The sequence below is a fragment of the Prionailurus viverrinus genome, chromosome C1, assembly GCF_022837055.1.
Source record: "Prionailurus viverrinus isolate Anna chromosome C1, UM_Priviv_1.0, whole genome shotgun sequence".
Taxonomy (NCBI): Eukaryota; Metazoa; Chordata; class Mammalia; order Carnivora; family Felidae; genus Prionailurus; species Prionailurus viverrinus.
In genome coordinates this window covers 3044816-3067621 of record NC_062568.1, presented here as the reverse complement: position 1 = coordinate 3067621, position 22806 = coordinate 3044816, and the positions used below count along the sequence as shown (strand labels likewise).

Genomic DNA, 22806 nt, shown 5'->3' with positions numbered 1-22806 from the left:
TGTTTCACTTCTTTTTACAACTGTATACTAGAATATCTTTTGGATCTACCAGAAAATTTTAGTCAGTTTTCTATTGACAGATATTCAGGTCAATTCTAATTTTGCACAACCAATTTTGTAACACATTATGTCACACTTGTCTGACTCTATCTGCAGGATAAAACAGTACGTGCAACTATAACAGATACTAACTCATCTCTATAGACTTCACCAATATCCCTTCTACCAACGAAGCCCGAGCATGCCAGTTTCTCCAACCCTCTAGCACTGCGATGATACATTTTTTGATCTGTGAACATCTAACAGGTAGGAAGTTGCATCTACATTAAATTAATTAAAATTACATTTTAATTAACAATTCTTTTAGTATGAAGGAGGATGGGTGTCTTATGTTCAAAATTCCTTTGGGAATGCAAGCTGGTGCAGCCATCTGGAAAACAGTACGGAAGTTCCTCAAAAAACTAAAAATAGAACTACCCTACGACCCAGCGACTGCACTACTAGGCATTTATCCAAGGGATACAGGTGTGCTGTTTTGAAGGGACACATGCACCCCCATGTTTATAGCAGCACTATCAACAATAGTCAAAGTATGGAAAGAGCCCAAATGTCCATCGATGGATGAACGGATGAAGAAGATGTGGTGTGTATATATATATATATATATATATATATATATATATATATACACACAATGGAGTATTACTCGGCAATCAAAAAGAATGAAATCTTGCCATTTGCAACTACGTGGATGGAACTGGAGGGTATAACGCTAAGTGAAATTAGTCAGAGAAAGACAAAAATCATATGACTTCACTCACATGAGGACTTTAAGAGACAAAACAGGTGAACATAAGAGAAGGGAAGCAAAGATAATATAAAAACAGGGAGGGGGACAAACCAGAAGAGACTCTTAAATACAGAGAACTGAGGGTCAGGGAGGGGGTGCGGGAGGGGGGATGGGCTAAATGGGGGAGGGGCACTAAGGAATCTACTCCTGAAGTCATTGTTGCACTATATGCTAATTCGGATGTAAATTAAAAAAAAATAAAAAATAAAACAAGTTAATAAAAATAAATAAAATTTAAAAATAAAGGAAAAAGATACACATAAAAAAAAATTCCTTTTCTGTGACCTACCTGTTCATACTTTGCCGATATTTTTACTGGATTGTTGGTCTTTTTCTCATTGATTTGTAAGATGCACTTTACCAACAAAATTAGCCCTCAGTTGTTGTTTTTTTCATTTCTTTAATGTATATTTTTTTGAGAGAGAAAGACACAGTGTGAGTGGGGGAGGGGCAGAGAGAGAGGAAGACACAGAATCCAAAGCGGGTTCCAGGCTCTGAGCTGTCAGCAAGAGCCTGATGCAGGGCTTGAACTCATGGACTGAGAGATCACGACGAAGAGCCAAAGTCGGAAGGTTAATCGACTGAGCCACCCAGGCACCCCTATTAGCCCTCAGTTTTGACAGAAATTACAAATTTTTTTTCCTGGTTTGTCACTTGTCTTTTGACTTTGCTTAAGGGATTTTTTCCCCCACATAGAAATACTTTATGCAGTCAAACTTATCTATTCTTTTAGGACTTCCAGGATTTGTGTCACACTCAACGGGTCTTCCCCTGCTGAAGATTAAAAACAAACAAACAGCAGAGTCCAGCTGGTTCAGTTGGAAGAGCATGTGACTCTTGATCTTGGGATTGTGAGTTCCAGCCCCCCATCGGATGTAGAGATTACTTAAAAATAAAATCTTTAAAAACAAACAAAACAAAAACATTCTCCATGTCTTCCTCTAGTACTTTATGATTCCATACTTTCAACGTAAACCTTCATGAACCTGTAACTTACTTCGGTGAAAGATAAGTAGAAAGGATCTGCTGAGTAAGAATATTCTTGAAGAATGTACCACACTCGCTTCTGACATAGGTATTATAGGCTTTATTTAATACGGCCATGGATTCCTTGGCTTCCGCTATCTCCCCTTTATAATAATTCTTCATGTAAAGGAATGATTCTGAGGACTTAAGTATATGTAATCAAAACTTATTTAAATATCATTAGAGAAATTCTATGGTTTTTGGCAGCAATTTGTTGTTGTTTTCCAGTGTTTCTGACTGTAAGCATGGCAGAGTCCCCAAATCTCCTCACAGAAAACGCTGACAATAGCTAATTGCTAACAATATGGGATTCATCCTTTCAGACTTGTTTTCTGAATTGGTAGGATTCTTTTCTAGAGATGTTATTCAGAATATACTGGTATAGACTATTTTAGAGTTTACCTACTCCAACAATTTTCACTCAAATGTATCTGTAACTCTGATATGCAAGCTGTACCTCATTAAGAATTCCTCCAAAATAGGGGCCTCTGAGTGGCTCAGTTGGTGGAGCATGGGACTCTTGATCTAGGGGTTGTAAGTTCGAGCCTCACAGTGGGTAGAGATTACTTAAAAATAAAATCTTAAGGGCTGCCTTAAAATAGGGGTACCTGGGTGGCTCAGTAGGTTAAGCGTCCAACTTTGGCTCAGGTCATGATCTCATGGTTCATGGGTTCAAGCCCCACATCAGGCCCTGTGCTGACAGCTTGGAGCCTGGAACCTGCTTCAGATTCTGTGTCTCCCTCTCTCTCTGCTCTTCCCCCACTCAGGTTCTGTCTCCCTCCCTCAAAAATAAACATTAAAAAAATTTTTTTAATAAAATTTTAATGGGCACCTGGATGGCTCAGTCAATTAAGCGTCCAACTCTTGATGTTGCCTCAGGTCATGATTTCACGGTTCATGAGTTCAAGCCCCACATAGGGCTCTGTGCAGATGATACAGAGCCTGCTTGGGATCCTCTCTCTCCCTCTCTCTCTGCCCCTTGCCCACTCATTCTTTTTCTTTCAAAATAAAAAAACTTAAAAAAAATTATCAAAATCTTAAAAAAAAAAAAAAAAAAAGAGGGTTGTGTGGGTGGCTCAGTCAGTTAAGCATCTCACTCTTGATCTCAGCTCAGGTCTTGATCTTAGGGTTCTAACTTCAAGCCTTACATGAGGCAGTTTTGAGCTTACTTTAAAAAAAAGGGGGAGGTGGTGGTGGTGCCGGGGTGGCGCAGTCAGTTAAGTGTCTGACTTCCACTCAGGTCATGATCTCACAGTTTTTGAGTTTGAGCCCCACATCGGACTCTGCGCTGATGGCTCAGAGCCTGGAGCCTGCTTCAGATTCTGTGTCTCCCTCTCTCTCTGCCCCTCCCCCACTCATACTCTGTCTATCAAAAATAAACATTAAAAAGATTTTTAAAAAAGAGAATTCCAGGGGAGCCTGGGTGGCTCAGTCGGTTAAGCATCCGACTTCAGCTCAGGTCATGATCTCACGGTCCATGAGTTCGAGCCCCGCGTCGGGCTCTGTGCTGACAGCTCAGAGCCTGGAGCCTGCTCTGGATTCTGTGTCTTCCTCTCTCTCTGCCCCTCCCCTGCTCATGCTCTGTCTTTGTCTGTCTCAAAAATAAGTAAAAACATTAAAAAAAATAAAAATTAAAAAAAAAAAGAGAATTCCTTTCAAAATACATCCTACTCCATCCTTTCTGATTTCACCACATTCACCCTCTTACTCTACCAAAGCCTAGATATGTAGTGCTAGTGTTTCATTAATTATTACAACACAGTTCTTTTTTAAAAAAATTTTTTAAAAATGTTTATTTTAGGGGCGCCTGGGTGGCGCAGTCGGTTAAGCGTCCGACTTCAGCCAGGTCACGATCTCGCGGTCCGTGAGTTCGAGCCCCGCGTCGGGCTCTGGGCTGATGGCTCAGAGCCTGGAGCCTGTTTCTGAGTCTGTGTCTCCCTCGCTCTCTGCCCCTCCCCCGTTCATGCTCTGTCTCTCTCTGTCCCAAAAATAAATAAATGTTGAAAAAAAAAAATTAAAAAAAAAAAAAATGTTTATTTTAGAAGGGACAGCACAAGCAGGATAGGAGCAGAGAGAAAGAGAGACATAGAATCTGAAGCAGGTTCCAGGTTCTGAGATGTCAGCACAGAGCCCAGTGTGGGGCTCGAACTCAAGAACAGTGAGATCATGTCCTGAGCCAAAGTTGGAGGCTTAACCAACTGAGCCACCCAGGTGCGCCACCCCCCCTTTTTTTTTTTTTTACCGATGATGGCTTTAAGGTTGTTGTTGTCTTTTTAATATTTATTTATTTTTAAGAGAGAGACAGAATGTGAGCAGGGGAGGGGCAGAAAGCTAGGGAGACACAGAATCTGAAGGAGGCTCCAAGCTCCGAGCTATATTAATACAGAGGCTAACGTGGGGCTCAAACTCACAAACTGTGAGATCATGACCTGAGCTGAAGTCGAATGTTTAACTGAGCCCCCCAGGCGCCCCTGTTACAACATAGTTCTAATGGGCCAATTCAATGCTTGTTTGGCCACCTGCCCAGGCAATTCACCAAGTGTGCTGTTTTACTGGAGTCAGCCCTGGAGAGAGAAGAATGGAGATGATCTATGACTGAATTCTTCCCATCTTCAGTCTCGAACTTGGTAGAATAAGCCTTCATTTCTCAATGACACCGCTACGGTTTTCTAGAAACTTCTGACTGTCCATTTATGATGCCCCCTTCAGTTTTTTAATTCTCTTTTTTCCTTTTTAAAAATTTTTTTTAATGTTTATTCATTTTTGAGAGAGAGAGACAGAGAGAGAGTGCAAGCAGGGGAGAGGCAGAGAGAGAGAGGGAGACACAGAATCTGAAGCAGGCTCTAGGCTCTGTGCTGCAGAGCCTGATGCGAGCGAGGCTTGAACTCACAAACCGCAAGATCATGACCTGAGCCACCCAGGCGCCCCTGTCCCCTTCAGTTTTTTATGCCTACTGGTAGAAAGGTTGGATAACTACTCTTTTGTTTTCTAAAATCAGGCCTAAGTGACGGGAGAATGCAGTGAAATTCTGTTATGTCTGAACCCAGTAGAAATACATTGTTTTTCAACACCGGTACAAAACACACCTTTTATTCATCCCATCCTTGCTCACCAATCTGATTTGAAAGGCATCCTTAAACACTTCTTTTAACTCACGCTGAGTGACTTTATCAGGCAGGTCCTTGATCAAAAGTGTTTTGGTATTTCGAGCTATGTAACACAAAAGCACATTTTCAGTCTGAGTTCAGATCTAATAAGCATCAAAAGTTCTACAAGGGAGGAAAAATACTTCTCCAAGAGTTAGGGAGTGTTAATAGCAATACATATTCCTTCATTTAACAAATGTTTGCACACACATCTGGGTGAGGGCCTATGCTACATGGTACATGAAAATACAGGCTTCTACTCTCGGGAGTGTGGCCTTGGAGGAAAAGGCTAGCAAACATACAGTCACATAATTACAAACTCTGATAAGTGCTAAGAAGGAAAAGTAAAAGGGAAATGAGAACATCTAGTAAAGACTTAACCTAGGGGCGCGTGGCTGGCTCAATCAGAAAAGCACGCAACTCTTGACCTCTGGGTCGTGAGTTTAAGCCTCACATTGAGTGGAGAGATTACCTTAAATGAACGAAAGGAGAGGAGGAGAGGAGAGGGGAGGAGAGGGGAGGAGAGGAGAGGGGAGGAGAGGGAAGGAGAGGAGAGGGGAGGAGAGGAGAGGAGAGGGGAGGGGAGGGGAGGGGAGGGGAGGGGAGGGGAGGAGAGGAGAGGGGAGGAGAGGAGAGGGGAGGAGAGGAGAGGGGAGGAGAGGGGAGGAGAGGAGAGGGGAGGAGAGGAGAGGGGAGGGGAGGGGAGGGGAGGGGAGGGGAGGAGAGGGGAGGAGAGGAGAGGAGAGGGGAGGAGAGGAGAGGAGAGGAGAGGGGAGGAGAGGAGAGGGGAGGAGAGGAGAGGAAATCCCCCATACTCCCCCCACCCAAAAAAAAAGACTTAATCTAGTCTGGAAGGGAAATTTTTTCTGATCTGAGGAAGTGACCTTTAAACTGAGATTCTATGGATGGGCTGCAGGTGGTCAAGGACTGAGTCCTGCAGAGAACATTATGGCAGAGAAGGAAAGGTACATAATGACAGAGAGTGCTGTAGACAAAGGATGCTATGACAGGGAAGGTGAGCCAGGCAGCTAGAGCACACAGGGTGAGAGCAATGCAGATAAAGTTTGTGCTGTGGAAGCAGGTGACCTGGTGGTAACTAAGTACTTGTACACAATAAGAAAGAATCTGATACTACTAGTTCCTGACCCAGAGTCTTCTAGATACACAGTTATCTATAATGTTTACTTATTTTTGAGAGAGAGACAGAGTGTGAGTGGGGAAGGAGCAGAGAGAGGGAGACACAGAATCCCAAGCAGGCTCCAGGTTCTGAGCTGTCAGCACGGAGCCCGATGCAGGGCTCAAACTCACGAACCGTGAGATCATGACCTGAGCCGAAGTCGGACGCTTAACCGACTGAGCCACCCACGTGCCCCCACAGTTATCTATAAATAAATTACCTTGTTTACATACCTTTCTTTACTTCCCTTCCTTTTGGTTTTCTCAATTTAATTTCATTCCCAAGGACCTTTGTCTCACTAAGTTTCAAGGCTTTTCCCTGATCATTAGCAGATTTAAAACTCACATAACCAAATTTCCTACAGAGGTGTAAAAGGGGAAAAAAACACCAAGTAAGATCAAGAGGCACATGACTTCTGGTTGGCTAGTCACACTGGACGTGAAAGTGGAAATCAGCACTGAGTCATTTACAATTTAAAACTAAGCCTCCACCAACCAGCAATAAGAATGCCAATAAAGTAACCAAAGGAGTTCTCACCTATAGGCAAGTTTGACAATGTCTAGAGACATTCTGGCTGTCACAACTGGGGGAGTGCTTCTACTACTCAGTGGGGAGAATCCAGGCACACTGCCACAGAGCCTGCAATGAACTGGACAGTCCGCCACAACAAATTACCCGGCCCAAAGTGTCAATAGTGCCAAAATGGAGAAAGCCTGTTCTGGATCAAGGGATGAAGTCAGTGCAAATTCACCTGCTGAAATCTTTATTAGTTTTCTGTGTAGCAACTGACCAAATTTAACCAAAACCTATAGAAAATGAAGTTTAAAAGTAAGGTTTTGAATTTTTGTTTTAAGAAAAATCCATGTGCATTTGTGAATTAGAACAAAAATATCACTCCTAATGAGGAATGTATTAGCAAACCCAAGGGCTATTACAGAAAGATTTTTTTTTAATGCAAAAAGGGTTCTTATTTATTGCAAATTACAAACAAAAAGTTAACAAAAACCGTAAGAGCGATGTGACAAAAGTTGTGGCATAGACTCTGGAGCCAGAGTGCTGGGTTCAACGCCGAGCTCTGCCACTTTCTAACTGTGTGATGTTGGGCACATTACTTAACTTCTCTGTGCCTAAATTTTCTTTGTGAAATGGGAAGAACAGCAATAATTACCACTGACGATTGTCTTAACAGGTTCAATGAGTTAATAGAAATAAGGAACGAAGAACAGTGCCCGGAACAGTGAGTGCTCAATGAATGTTTACTATTATTATTTTTTTTAACGTTTATTTATTTTTGAGAGAGAAAGAGACAGAGTGCAAGCGGGGAAGGTGCAGAGAGGGAGACACAGAATCCGAAGCAGGCTCCAGGCTCTGACCTGTCAGCCCAGAGCCCGACACGGGGCTCGAACTCACAAACTGCGAGATCATGACCTGAGCAGAAGTCGGACGCTCAACCGACTGAGCCACCCAGGTGTCCCTGTTACTATTATTATTTTTTGTTTGTTTTTACCTAAGACAGTCTGAGTACTATAAAATATGCTCACACCCAGGAAATATCTTCTGATGAAAAAGAAGTGAGAAAGATGAAATTCAACTTGGCAAAAAAAGCAGAAGTGATACAGAACCTATATTTGCCACCAAAGCGAGGGGCTACGATTAAATGTTCAGCTTAGTTTAAAATAATTCTGGGCAGGGGCGCTTGGGTGGCCTAGTCCATTAAGTGCTGGACTCGGTTTGGGCTCAGGACTTGATCTCACAGTTCATGAGTTTGAGCCCCCTTCGGGCTCCAAGTTGACCGTGCGGAGCCTGTTGGGATTCTCTCTTTCTCCCTCTCTCTCTGCCCCTCCCTTGCTTGTGCTCTCTCAAAATAAATATATTTAAGAAATAATAAAGTAAAATAGAATAAAATAATCGTGGGCAAATAACATCACTCACTGTAGAAAATCATGGAAATATGTTTCTGTAAAGACAAGGAGAATCTCGGGATTACTTTAACATTTCAATTGGAAAAATGGGATAGCAATTTAATATGATGGATTTTTTAAATAAATTTTTTAAAATTTATATTTATGAGAGAGTGCATGCATGTGAGTGGGGGAGGGGCAGAGAAAGAGGGGGACAGAGGATCTGAAGCGGGCTCTGCGCTAACAGCAGAGAGCCCGACATGGGAACTGAACTCACGAACCATGAGATCTTGACCTGAATCCAAGTCAGATGCTTAACTGACTGAGCCACCCAGATGCCCCAATACAATGGATTTTCTAAGAGCCACTGAAAGATTTTAAATATAGTAGTCCCTCTTATCCGTGGTTGCAGTTATCCACAGTCAATTGTGTGGTCTGGAAGCAGACAATCCTCCTTCTGACCTAGCTTCAAAATGTCAACAGCACTCTAAAGCGAGGTCACAACGCCTATACCACGCACCTCACCCCATCTCATCACGGAGGCATTTTGTCATTTCACAGCATCACAAGAAAGAGGGTGTGCATAGCAGAGTAAAAATATTTTGAGAGAGACAAACCACATTCATGTAACTTTCATTATAGTATACTGTTACACTTGTTCTATTTTGTTGTATTGTTGTTCATCTCTTAGCGTGGTTAAGTTATAAATTCAACTTTATCACAGGTAGGTTGTAAAAGAAAAAACATAGTATACGCAGGGTTCAGTACTATCTGTGGTGTCAGGCATCCACTGGGGATCTTAGAATGTTTGCCCCGCGGATATGAGACTACTGTACTCACTTTGAACTGCCAGAGACTGATGTGAAACCCCACTAAAGGGTGAACAGCAGGTAACAGAAGGATCCGATGAGACAGAAGTCTGGTAACCCACAATGAAACAGAAAAATACGGGAACTCGTAATTTCTCCAGGGATAATAATGCTGGGCTCATCGACTTAACATTCTTCATCTATCAGTATTTACCTGGACATGCCAACTCTGACATCAACCACCGTGAGATCATTTTTAGCAAAAAACTCACTGAGACCAGTTTTTAGTTCAGCAGCAGTTTTGTTGAAATTCAGGTTTCCAACAAACAGTTTGAAAGTTACAGGTGGGGGGCGCCTGGGTGGCGCAGTCGGTTAAGCGTCCGACTTCAGCCAGGTCACGATCTCGCGGTCCGGGAGTTCAAGCCCCGGGAGTTCGAGCCCCGCGTCGGGCTCTGGGCTGATGGCTCAGAGCCTGGAGCCTGTTTCCGATTCTGTGTTTCCCTCTCTCTCTGCCCCTCCCCCGTTCATGCTCTGTCTCTCTCTGTCCCAAAAATAAATAAACGTTGAAAAAAAAATTTTAAAAAAAAAAAGAAAGTTACAGGTGGTTCAACTGCCATACAAAAAGGTTAAGAAAGAAAGAAAGAAAGAAAGAAAGAAAGAGAAAGAAAGAGAGAAAGAAAGAAAGAAAGAAAGAAAGAAAGAAAGAAAAGAAAGAAAAGAAAAGAAAGAAAGAAAAGAACTCAAATAATCAGTTCAGTAACAATGATGCTAAAAGAAAATTCCGTTAAAGATTCTGGCATATTGTAACGCCAAACTGCAATAAAAATCCCCTTGTTTATCACTTGGGCTTTCGCCTTGTCCACAAACATCATACCTACACTTAACCAATACGCAAGTCTCCGTGTTTTGTCTTGTGCTTTAAAACACAACAAACAAGTTACCTTCCAATCTCTGTTTTTTGATTTCAGGGGAAGCCTTCTGTTTAGCCATCTCCTTCTTCCATTTATCAGGTGTTTTTTTGATAGGCTCTGTGGGCAAAAACCAGAATACTATATTTTTAATGATCTGTCTGTACCACTAATGAGTAAACCGGAAGCTTTTACTCTAATCACAAATATCATACCTATGGTATGTCTACTCTTCACAAAACACATAGGTTAGGTCTGGTCAGAGTACTTGTGAAAGCATTTCTAAATCAATCAGAAAGTTCTTCAAGTTCCTAAAAGAAATCCAACAGCCTCTGCCCAAGGGCTTCCCTTACAGCCTGAACTCCTTGATACGGGCCACCCCTCTACTGAACGGATTTAGGTCATTCTGACCTTCCTTTTCCTCTTCTTCCTTACAGCCCTTTTCCTCAGTCACTGTCCCCAACCCCTATAGGAAGGGCTTTCTCCCTCTGACCCATGTAGAATACACATCTTCTTTTTCAGATTCTAAATGAAAACCTACCTAATCAATTAGACAGACTTATTAAGAATGAGAATAACAAATTGTTCTTTCAGAAAAACTTCCTGTAAATCTGGCTATAATACACAAACCAAAAAAAAAAAAAAAAAAAAAAAAATTCACTGCCACTTTAACCTCTTATTTTGAAATAACTTTAAATGCATTGCCATTGTATTTTAATAAAAATATAATAATTACTTATTTGGAAGCAGTATCTTTTTTTTTTTAATTTTTGAGTAATCTCTACACCCAACATGGGGCTCAAACTCACAACCCTGAGATTCAGAGTCATATGGTCCACTGACTGAGCCAGCCAGGCACTCCTGGAAGCAATACAATTTAAAACGTTACATAGATTCCATCAAGACAAAGACGAAATCACTGAGAATTAAGTTTGGGGGACTATTAACGCGCGTGGCTCACAGCACCACGACAGAAACAATCAATGTATAATGTTCAGTGAAAACTGATTCTGGTCATGGGGACAGCAGAGGTCAAATGTCCACTGAGATTTCCTCCTCAATGAAGCCAGGCCTGAAAAATCAGCCAGAGATTGCCACGGCAACTTTCTGAAGGGGGGTATCTTCACAGAACGCCTCTAACAGCAATGTGGAAGGACACAGGGCTGACCCTTGCTATCTTGTAGCCACTAGCCAGGAACGCCTCTGGAAGAGGACTTGTTACCTTTCCCATCTTGGCCCAACTCCGTGTTCTTATCTTCTTCCTCCTCATCGTTCCCACTTCTCTTCTTGGCACTCCTCCTGTCTTTTGGCAATTTGGCCCATGTGGCCGTCTTCCTGTGTGGTGATGTTAGTTTCTCAGCAACCACGGGAGCCAGAGACGTTTTCCCCCCCGACTTTATTTTCTGGAGCAGTAGTAACCTTCCCACCATTTTTCTGAGGGACGACAGCCTGGAGGTGAAGTAGCAACAATGAAAGCAGGTCTTCCCCCTGCCCAAGAGGTTACAGCCACATATACAGTCAGCAAGGGCAAGATGTGGTCAGGCACATATGTCAATGTCTATGTTGATCTGAGATGAACTTCTCAATGTGCAGTAAGAGAGCTCCCAGCGCCACCTGATGTGCTCGTCTTAAGAAAAAGGAAAAGAAAAACAAATTCCTAAACTTCACTTAGAGTTATCAAATCAGAATCTTTACAGGGAAGGAACTAGTTTCTAGGAGTATCCAAGCTACTGCCCTAGGAAAATATGCCAAGTCAACTACTGTTTAGGTGGCTCTACATGCCTTTAGAGTGCCAAATTTTTGCATACAAATATACATCAAAGTGAAAAGCTTCCCACAACAGACGACTAGAATGAGAGCCAAGCCCCAAACATTGAGTCTCATGTTTTCTAATTATACCATCAATTCCCACCCCATGGCTACTAATAACTGGGCACGGTATTATAAAATTAGATACCTAAAGATGACAATTTTAGTAAAACACTGAATGCAGTTTCACCATACACAAAAGAACAAGATGGGCAATTAATAGAAGCACTGTCTTTATCTTGCCAGTGCTAACTAGAACCATGTCATAATACAGGGAAGGCATTACTGGTGTTATGGGCTGAACTATATCCCACTAAAATTCATATGTCAAAGTCCTAATCCCCAGTATCTAAACATATTACTGAGGGCGCCTGGGTGGCTCAGTCGGTTAAGCATCTGACTTTGGCTCAGGTCATGATCTCACGGTCTGTGGGTTCAAGTCCTGTGTTGGGCTCTATGCTGACAGCTCAGAGCCTGGAGCCTGCTTCAGATTCTGTGTCTCCCTCTCTCTCTGCCCCACCCCCACTCATGCTCTGTCTCTCAAAAATAAATAAATGTTAAAAAATTAAAAAAAAAAAAAAAAGAATATTACTGTATCTGGAGACAGGCCTTTAAAGAAGTAATTAAGTTAAAATGGGGTTGTTACACTGGCCCTAATCCAATATGACTGCTGTCCTTATAAGAGATTAGGCCACAGATGACAGACGAATGACTACGTGAATAAACACTGAGAAAGCAGACATTTACAAGCCAAGGAGAGAGGCTTCAGAAGACCAAACCTGCCAACAGCTTGATCTTCAACTTCCAGTTTTCAGAACTGTGAGCGAATAAACTTCTGCTGTTCAGCCACCCAGTCTGTGATATTTTATTAAGGCAACCCCAGCAAACTGGTGTGTATATATATATAGCCCTCAATCCACATCATAGGAAGAGATAAGTACATGTGATTAGCATTACTGATTATGAACACAATTTATAGGCAAGCAGATGAGGGGGACCTGTGCATCTGGCATGGTAATGATGTGGGATCAGGGAAGTTAGGTGAAAGAGATTAGGGTTTTATTTATTTATTTTTTTAATCTATTCATTTTTAGTGATCTCTATACCCAACGTGGAGCTTGAACTTACAGCCCAGAGATGAAGAGTCACATGCTCTACTGAGCCAGCCAGGTGTCCCAAAAGATGAGGGTTTTAATGAAATAATTTCAATGAGCCAGCTTTAGGTTCTGGTTACCTTAAAAGTTCATCTAATTGCAACAGTATTACTACATGCTGCACTAATCAAGGATTATAAGAACCACACTTTAATGACCAAGGGTGACCAGTGTGAACAGTCAAGAACCACATCACATGCTTATCAGCCTAAGAAAAATATTATGTGACTACTCCTGTTTTCCTCTAAGCTACCAGAGTCTGAGTTCCAAAGCAAAAGTTGCATTCACCAATGGGAATGCAAGGTGGTACAGCCACTCTGGAAAACAGTATGGAGGTTCCTCAAAAAACTAAAAACAGAACTACCCTACAACCCAGCGACTGCACTACTAGGCATTTATCCACGGGATACAGGTGTGCTGTTTCGAAGGGACACATGCACCCCATGTTTATAGCAGCACTATCAACAATAGCCAAAGTATGGAAAGAACCCAAATGTCCATCGATGGATGAATGGATAAAGAAGATGTGGTATATATATACAATGGAGTATTACTCGGCAATCAAAAAGAATGAAATCTTCCCATTGGCAACCACGTGTATGGAACTAGAGGGTATTCTGCTAAGCGAAATTAGTCAGAGAAAGACAAAAATCATATGACTTCACTCACATGAGGACTTTAAGAGACAAAACAGATGAACATAAGGGAAGGGAAACAAAGATAATATAAAAACAGGGAGGGGGACAACCAGAAGAGACTCATAAATATGGAGAACAAACTGAGGGTTACGGGAGGGGTTGAGGGAGGGAGGATGGGCTAAATGGGTAAGGGGCACTAAGGAATCTACTCCTGAAGTCATTGTTGCACTATATGCCAACTAATTTGGATGTAAATTTTAAAAAACAAAAAATAAAATTAAAAAAATAATAAAATAAAATAAAAAGTTGCATTCACCAAGAACTTTCTGGCTGATCGGTATGGAAAGCTAATGCAATGTATAGTGACCATCATAATACATTAGATGTTCTCTTAACTGTGTCTAACCATCATATAACATATCTATGGCTAGATTAAATGACAGTCTGAATTCCAAACAGGACTTACTAACTTGCCATCCATGAAATGCCAAGCATGTGTGGCTAGCAGGTTCCTCTATGGTACTCAAAATACACCCGGGCATTTCTGTTCCATATGGCTAAAGTGTATCCTTAAAAAGCATCAATTGCGTTTTTTCCAAACCTGCAAGTGACCATCGTATTTGCAGTTTCAATTACATAACCAAATCATACAAACCAATCATGCAAAAAGTAAGTTACTAAATCTATGAAAACCAAGTTGAATGCTTTGGACATATTAGATAAAGCTTAAAAACCTGTAGTCAGGTTAGGTGTGGGTGAGCAGCCATAAAAGGATGGAAAAAATGGTAAATACGTAGGAGTATTCAAATTGCTTTACTAGTAGTCTTTCTGGTTTTCTTTGCTCTAAAGAAACAAACTTGGGGCACCTGGGTGGCTCAGTCGGTTAAGCATCCGACTTTGGCTCAGGTCATGATCTTGAGGTTCGTGAGTTTGACCCCCGCGTCAGGCTCTGTACTGACAGCTCAGAGCCTGGAGCCTGCTTCAGATTCTGTGTCTCCCTCTCTCTCTGCCCCTTCCCTGCTCATGCTCTGTCTCTCTCTCTCAAAAATAAAATAAGCATTTAAAAAAATTTTAATAAAAAAAAGAAACAAACTTCAGGGCGTCTGGGTGGCTCAGTCAGTTAAGTGTCTGACTCTTGATTTCAGCTCAGGTCATGATCTCACAGAGTTCGAGCTCCACATCCGGCTCTGTGCTGACAGTGCAGAGTCTGCTTGGGATTCTGTCTCCCTCTCCCTCTCTCTCTGCCCCTCCCCCACACGCGCTGTCTCTCAAAATAAATAAAAATAAACTTAAAAAAAAAAAAACCTTCAAATTACAGAAGATGCACTTATGGGTGTACTTTGTACAGGGAAGACAAATTATTCCAATGCTGAACCCAAAGTCAAAGACAAAACGTTAGTCCCACATCAAAGGATTGGTAAATGAATATATATTTAATGTTTTAAATTAAAATCAAACGGTATGTATGGATAATTTACTTTTGATTGATTAAAACAACTACTAGACTGAATAGGGCTGAGGAAAGTTTCTTTTATATAACTCGTTGCTCAAAGTGGACAATAAACGATTGTTGACTGCCTCTCACAACGAATGCTTGGGGGGGAAGACAAAAAAAATGAGCTGGGAAGGGGTAAGGGCTTTGGATTCTGCAGAACCATGGATAATCCTGGCTGTGTCGCTTATTAGTTCTAAAACCATGGGCAAGTTAGTTAATGGCTAAATCTGTTTTCCCATCTATAAAATGGGGCTGATGCCGCCTGCCTAATATGGTCACTTAATGCATTAAGCCCGAGCACGGTGGGGGCAGACATGAAACATTCACTATTCATTAGCTGTGTCCTCACTCATCCACCTCAGTTCTTTCAGGACTTAACTTAAACCCGACCATATTCAAATGCTAATACAGAGGCTCCCAGCCAGAAGCAGAGAATGTAGTAGGGACCTAAACATTTGTCAAAAGAATAAATATGGAAACAGAGATGTTTGGCGGGCATACAAACTAAAGAAATTTAATGGGGCAGTCTGACAAATCAAGAGATTTCCTTTCAAGCCAGTATTTCCAGGCAACCAATATCACTTTTCAAACAAAAAACACTTTTGCATTGCCCCGGAAACAAACCTCACTTCTCACAATGTATCATTATTCTTTTTACAGGACACGGGTAGTTGACTCGATAAGATTCTGTTTGGAATTTCTGCATCTATGCTCATGGGAGTGGTCTGTAATTTTTTTTTTCTAAAAGTGACTGTCAGATTTTAGCACTGAGTCTAGAGGGTGGGCTTGTGAAACTAGTCAGAAAGTGTTCAGGATACCACTTTTGAGATTAAACAAGGCAGTTTAACTGCTTTACTCTGGATTCTGACAGTAGTAAGTCATTATGCTACGTGCTGTATATATAATTACCTCATCTCTACCTCCATCGTCTGACATCTCATCTTCCGCATATTCTATCTATCTCCTTTGGAAAAAAAACTCATTTTCTTCAGTTCATCTTGCTTTTTTTCCTGCTTAAAATGGACAAGATTATTAGGCTCATCACAGGGCCTTTGACATTCCATGCTATGTACGTTTTGCCTCTAGTATCTGCAATAAGTTTCAATTTGTAATAAATTCTATTTGTAAGAATTCTACTTGTAATAAAATTAGGCCTCATCCTAAAGTTAGTTATATTTGGAATATTTTGCTCACACTGGGGAGTAACAAAATATGTCGAAAAAGATAATTTTTGGTAAATGTCTGTAGGTCAGATGTCCCGTACCGTGACTTCTGCCAAAACCTAGAAATGGTAACTCCTCAAGGTATTAGGCAAGCTTCCAAGAATTCCTCCCTTTCCCTCTCATCGGCTCCCTTCACCACGCGTTTTCAAATAATTTCGATGTTTTTAAAAATTAATTCCACTACCAACTGCTGAAATGAAGGCACACCGGGGCCAAAATAAAGCCCCCATACAGGTAAAAAATCAGTACCTACAGTTCAAATGTCTTTACCTTTCCAGACTGAGAACTCAGTGTTAAGGAGAGCAGCGTCCATCTCTACCTCCGTCCAAATTTACAACACAAATAAGGAGTCTCGCACCAGAACCTAGAGCCGCCACTTCTCAAGTTAACCCGCACAGTCTGGTCCCTCCTTTACAGGCGACTGCGGGGGTGCGGCCCCGCCCACCCAGGGCCCAGCGAGCCACCGCGCCCTGCAGAGCCGAGCAGGAAGCCCCTGGCGCCAGCAGATCTGCAGCGCCCTCCCAGCGGCCGCCCAGGACTCTAGACCCGTGCTGAACGCTCTCCGGAAGGAGACGGAGCCCTCGTGCCTCCGCGTCGGCCAATCAGAGCCCGCACAGTCTCTGGGCCAATCCGAGACGCGGGCCCCAAGAGGAGACTGAGAGCGCGAGCCTGGGGGCGGGGTCTCGAGTCAGGGCCACCAATGCTGCGCCTGCGCGCAGAGCGGACATCTTGGTCGGTTTTCGTCGGTTTTCGTGGGAGGTTCGGTGTTCGGTTCAGGTTGGCGGAGTAGAAGAAGGTGCAAGCCCTGTTAGGTTTGGGGACCTGGCGGGTGGTCCCACGTCCCGGTACACCCTTGTCGGTGGGTCCGGAGAAAGTGAATGGCAGTCATAAAAGCAGCCACTCGTTGCCCGCTCGTGAGCAAGGGTAGATAGGTTCCAGGCGCTCAGTTAACCCGGTGAGGCCGCCACCTGCTCGTAGCCGAGAGGGAGGCGCAGGGCATCAGAGGCTGCGACCCGACAGGAGGGACTGGGGGGGCGGTCTCTCGACCCCGGGCACCGCCGCCACGTCGCCAGTGACGTTGGTGATGGTTCTAGCCCGAATCAATACCTGTTTTGTGCCCGGCGTAGTTGCTTTTCACGCATTTTATCATGGACTTCTCGAAACAAACTTGTGATTTAGGTGTTATTAATAAAATACCATAGCATTTGAAATAATGCCTATCTGTAAAAGTGAAAGATGTGATGACGCTAAGTAAAAAGCATTGTTATTAAAATCAGGAATAAGAGGGGTGCCTGGGTAGCTCAGTCCGTGCAGCATGAGACTCTTGATCTTGGGGGTTGTGAGTTTCAACACCACGTGGTAGAGAGTTCACTTAAAATTTTGTTTTAAATCAGTAATAAGAGACATATTAATAAAAGACAAAAATGGACAAAGGATACGAAAAGCAATTTTCAGAAGACGTTTAAGTAGCACAAAAGAGTGTGAAACCGTGCTGGACCATACAACCGTCAGGAAAATACAATTTAATAAGATACCATTTGTATCCGTCAGATTAACAGAATTTAAAACCTCAAACAGTATTTGGGGCAGTATTTTAGGATTGTGGGAAACTGGCAAATTGTTACTGTAGGGAAGAAAATACATTTTTTATTTTTATTTATTTATTTATTTTTTTGCTCTATCCTCCTAAATTCTGGGGTGGGGGACAAAAGAGATAAACAAGAGAAAAGCATGTAAGTTTCTTCATCGTAAGTTTTGTGTAACAGGGGAGCCTTCAAAAGGAAGACCTGAAGAAGTGGTTAAGCCTGAGTGTTTTATGCTTTTGATGAAGAGTGGAGACTTGTGGGAACACAGAATGGGACAAAGGAGTATGAGCTCAGTGTGGGAAACGAGAGAAAACAGCAAGGCCTGTTGGTTCATATTCCTCATTGGTGTCTTGGAGAAAAGGGTGCTCCTTTCCTCCGCATACAGGGAGGGTACCTTTGCCTCAGAGTCCTCTCTGCACCTGCTTTGTTCAAATTCATTTAGCTTAAAATATTCACTATGCCAAGGTGCCATACTTCGGGATAGTGTGCCCTGAACCCCCTCATTACAGTCACTCACAGAGAACTTTGTCAATTTCCAATCAAGGTAAAAATTTTCATTCCTTGTATTTAATAATTCCACTTATAGGTATCTAAATAATAAAGAAGCAGTCACACTGATAGACGTGAATTTTTTAAATATTTCTTAATGTCTATTTTTAAGGGAGAGCACAAGAAGGGGAAAAGCAGAGAGGGAGACAGGATCCGAAGCAGGCTCTGTGCTGTCAGCAGAGAGCCCGGTGTGTGGCTTGAACTCATGAACTGTGAGATCATGACCTGAGCCGAAGTCGGACACTCAACTGACTGAGCCTCCCAGGTGCCCCCATAATAAAATTCTTTTTAAGTTTGCAATAAAGATTTCACACATTAGGGAACCTGGGTGGCTCAGTCGGTTAAGCGTCCCAACTTTGGCTCATGTCGTGATCTTGAGGTTTGTGAGTTCAAACCCTGCATCGGGCTCTGTGCTGATAGCTCAGAGCCTGGAGCCTGCTTCAGATTCTGTGTCTCCCTCTCTCTCTGCCCCATCCCCACTCATGCTCTGTCTCTCTCTGTCTTAAAAATAAATAAAACATTTAAAAAAAGTTTAAATAAATAAACATTAAAGAAAAAAGGATTTTATTATGAACATTTCCAAACATACATTAAATAGAATAAAAAATGAATCCACTTTTACCCATCACCCAGGTTCAAAATTTCAATATTTTTGCCAAATTTTTTGCAACTATTCCCTGCCTTACTTCCCCCCCCCTTCATTTTTTTTTACTTGAGCATTTTAATGTGAATCCTAGGCATCCTATCATTCTACGTATAAACACTTTATTATGTACATTAACATGATATTGGCTTGATACCAGTTAATAGCTAGTCTGTGTTCAATTTTCTGTCTCCAAAATGCCTTCTTACTGTTGGTTTGCTTGAATTAAGATTCAAAAGTTTCTACAGATTCCATTTGGTTGTTATTGTCTCAAATCATTTAAAATCTTTAATAGAAAAGCTCTTTTAGATGCTATCTATTTATTGAAGAAACCAAGTCATTTGTCCTATAGAATTTGACCTCATTCTGGATTTGGATGGCACCTTTAAGGTATCTTTTTTTCTTTAATGTTTATTTTTGAGAGCGAGCACTTGAGAGTGTGGGGAAGTGGCAGAGAGAGGGGAACAGAGGATCTGAAGCAGGCTCTGCGTTGTCAGTGCAAAGCCTAATGTGGGACTCAAACTCAACGAACCGTGAGATCATGGCCTGAGTCAAAACCGGATGCTCAACCGACTGAGCCACCCAGGCGCCCCTCTTCATGGTATCTTGAACATATTCGTCCAACCTCAGTGTTCTTTTAAACTGGTAGTTAGATCTGGAGGCTCCGTTACATTAAGGCTCAGGGTTTTTTGCAGGAAGACTTCATGGTTGGTGGCGTGTAATTCTCTTGCCTTCCTCTAGGAGGCACTTAGGGTCTGGTTGTCCCACTTCAGCGAAGTTAAAATCGATCAGACTGTTCGGGTGTTGTCAGCTTCATCACCCATTGTAACCATTAATCTTCTACCTGATGGTTCTAGGCAGTTTGTTTTGAAAAGCAAATGATTGAAAACAATCTATTATTCATTATGGGGGGAGGGGATATGTGTAGGGACATGATAGGAATCAAATTGCCAAGAGCCTAACAGTGGTTTATGTATGTAGGTGTTGGGAACAGAAGTATCATTTTCTTTCTGTATACTTCATTGTTTGAAATTGACTAAAATAGAAACAAAAGAAATCCTGCCTATGCATGTCTAAAGAGGTAAACCAGCCAGGGAAAACGACTGGCAGGGAGATTCCAAATCCAAATTCCAGGAAGGGCAGCCAGGGAAGTGCGCAGAGTGAAAGCCGTGAATGTGGAGCGCAGTCTGCTTTGCTGTGTTTTTGCCTCCCGGTGTCCCTTCCTCCTTCTGACAGCCTGCATTGCCTCTAGGGTCTCCCCCTTCCTCCCCTGGATTCAGTTTCGGTGGAATTGTCATAAGAGAAGATCCGCCTCTCCTGGCCAAAGCTCAGAGGCCAGTCAGACTCCTTCTCCCCCGCCTCTGAGTCTTGAACAGCATCACTTCCTCCTGGACGCCTCCCCTCCACTGAGGCAGGTGCCCCCTTCGGTGCCGCCCCGAGTTCCAGCTGTCAGAGCACTTCTAGGCCAGTAGGTTTGTATGCCCCGTCCTACCCCCGTACAATGGCTGGCACGTGGTGCCAGCTGAATGACTGATGCCCACATTGCTTTCATGCTGCTGGAGACACTTGAATAATAGATAAAAAGATCCTGCTCCTCTTATAGATGTTCCAGAGAATGTGGTAGCAGCTTCCAGGCCTTCCAGTCTAGCCCCAGCCTGTGGCCACTTCTCCTGAGCCAGGGGACTCTTACCCAGCCAGGTACAGCCTTCCATGAATCCCTCACCTGGGGGCTATCTACTGTCAGCACAGAGCCTGCTTTGGATCCTCGGTTCCCCCCCCCCCCCCCGCCCCTCCCCAGCTTGTTTTCCTCACGCTAGCGCGCTCTCTCTCTCTCTCTCTCTTTCAAAAATAAACATTAAAAAAAAAAAAGAATTGGTATGAATCCCTCACCTGGGCCTTGGGCCTCTGTTCCTAAACAGCCCCCTAGTTGTCCTTCCCTGCCCTGTGCAGAAGCTTGAAAGAGGGTGAGGGTTAGGGGACTGCGTTAAAGGAGGTCACACAAAGGGACATTTACCTGAGAGGGTAACTACCATCCTCACACTAAACCTTGTAGATTTAGGAACCTGAACACTGTTTGGAAGGATGCTGTCTTCTTAGCCTGTGAGTTCTCTTATTTGTGCACAGGCAGGTTGCACATTCTTTGTTTAGAAATATCAATACCTTTCAGTCCAGGCTGACTTTGGCCTAAGGCCATTCTGACTTTTAAGGCTAATTAGCTGCTAAGCCGAGATTCAAACCCAGGGGGCCTGACTCCAGAGGCCTTGCTCCCCACCTCTGTACCCTACTGCTTTGTCGCACTCAGGTTCTTTTCTTGTGCTGAAGAGGTTTAGGCTGTTAGAAAAATGTACATATGTTTCTAGGATCAAATGCCTTAAATCTGTCCTCGTCTTTTCTTGCCTTGAAAAAAACAAGCTAGTTTTAAAAACAGTGAGAGAGAATGATGATTAAGAAGTATTACTGTAGTTTGGGCTTTTAACAAACAGTGATAATATCTGCTCATCTTTGAAACGTATAAAGATAACCACTAGTAGAACAAACAGAATGCGTCATCTTCAAGCCAGTGAACGGATGCATGTGTTAAGGTTCTTCGTTGCAAAAAACAGCCAACGACTCTGGCCGACTCAAGAAGAAAAGGAATTTATTGAAAAGCTCCCAGTAGCTCGCAACAGCAACAGGAAGGCCAGAACAGCTGGCAGAGAAAAAAGGGCAGAAACCAAGGAGCCTGGGTAGCGGGAGCCCCAGGAACCAGCCCAGACGGGATGCTGCTGTTGGCACTGTGGGCCTGGACACATCTGCCCCTGTCGTCACGGGTCTTAGGATCACTTGCTCCAGATAGGAGTCCCATGTCAGATCAGCCAAGCTGCCTGAGGGCGAGTCATGGGCCACTTGGTGATGTCAGCGGTAGAGTGTCCGGAACCCTTCCAGTGTCTGTAGTGGGAGCCTGGGTTTGGTCTCTTGACGAGAGTCATACACTGAGGGACTCCTGGCCCACACACACACCAGGAATGCGGTAAATATGCCAGGAAGCTCCCAAAAGGCAGCTCCTCTCTACAAGGAAGTCCTGGGACAGAGAAAACTTGGTGGATCCATTAGAGGGGAATATGGGGAAGGAAGAGTCTGAGAAGTATCCAACATGAGGTGGGCTCCCACATGTCAGGACTGATTTGGAAACACCATCTGACTATGTAGCAATAGATGTGAAGTGCCGTGTCCTTCACATTTTCTTTCTTTCTTTTATTTATTTATTTTTTTTTTTTTAGTTTATTTATTTATTTTGAGAGCGTATGCAGGAGGGGCAGAGAGAAAGAGAGAGTCCCAAGCACTGTGGAGCCTGATGCGGGGCTCAAACTCACCAACCATGAGATCATGGCCTGAACCAAAATCCAGAGTTGAACACTTAACTGACTGAGCCACCAGGCGGCCCCTGTCCTTTACGTTTTCTGAATAGATACTTAAAAGAAGGAAGAGTGGGAAAATGCAGCTTTGTTTGTTGAGACTAGTCTTGGGACTGTGAATTCCCAGAGAAAATAAACCTTCTGAGAAGGATGATTCCAGCATGTTCACCTTGGCGCTTAGAGATTCTGGCATAGAAGGTTGTGTGTGACCTGGCAGAGAAGGACCATGGGATGTAGGACACATCCGAAGGGAGGTGAAGATGGGAGGGAGCTGATGAAGTGGAGGAAAGCAGAGCCGTTGAGAACGAGCAAGGCTGGCTGAGGTAGAAGAATAAATCTATCATGGGGGAAGAGCAGGAAGGAGGCTGTCATGGTCAAGAGTTCCCCCTTCCAGAAATGGAAAAACTCCTGGAGGTCCTGGGAGTGAGGAGGTCACCAAGGAACCAAGAGGCGGGGTGGAGGAGAGGTCTCCAGAGCTGAAGGAAAGATCAGGAACT

The 22806-nt window shown here is 43.1% G+C and overlaps 1 protein-coding gene across 8 annotated transcripts in view; it reads right to left on the bottom strand.

Moving 5' to 3' along the window:
- LOC125173512 (general transcription factor II-I repeat domain-containing protein 2-like) overlaps positions 1-16669 on the bottom strand; it is a 30468-nt gene extending 13799 nt beyond the window's left edge. For 2 of the 8 annotated variants that reach the window (XM_047872749.1, XM_047872743.1), the window contains exons 1-5: positions 16407-16669; positions 15823-15923; positions 11040-11266; positions 9851-9937; positions 4963-5086 (exon numbers count right to left, since the gene is read on the bottom strand). In XM_047872749.1, coding sequence (XP_047728705.1) covers positions 4963-5086; positions 9851-9937; positions 11040-11266; positions 15823-15863 — 479 coding nt within the window. In that variant the 5' untranslated portion in view covers positions 15864-15923; positions 16407-16669. Of the gene's footprint in view, positions 1-4962; positions 5087-6432; positions 6558-9850; positions 9938-11039; positions 11445-15822; positions 15924-16389 lie in introns of those variants that run through there. The other 6 variants (XM_047872746.1, XM_047872744.1, XM_047872747.1 and 3 more) reach the window with 6 other exon arrangements.
- Positions 16670-22806: the final 6137 nt, after the last annotated feature.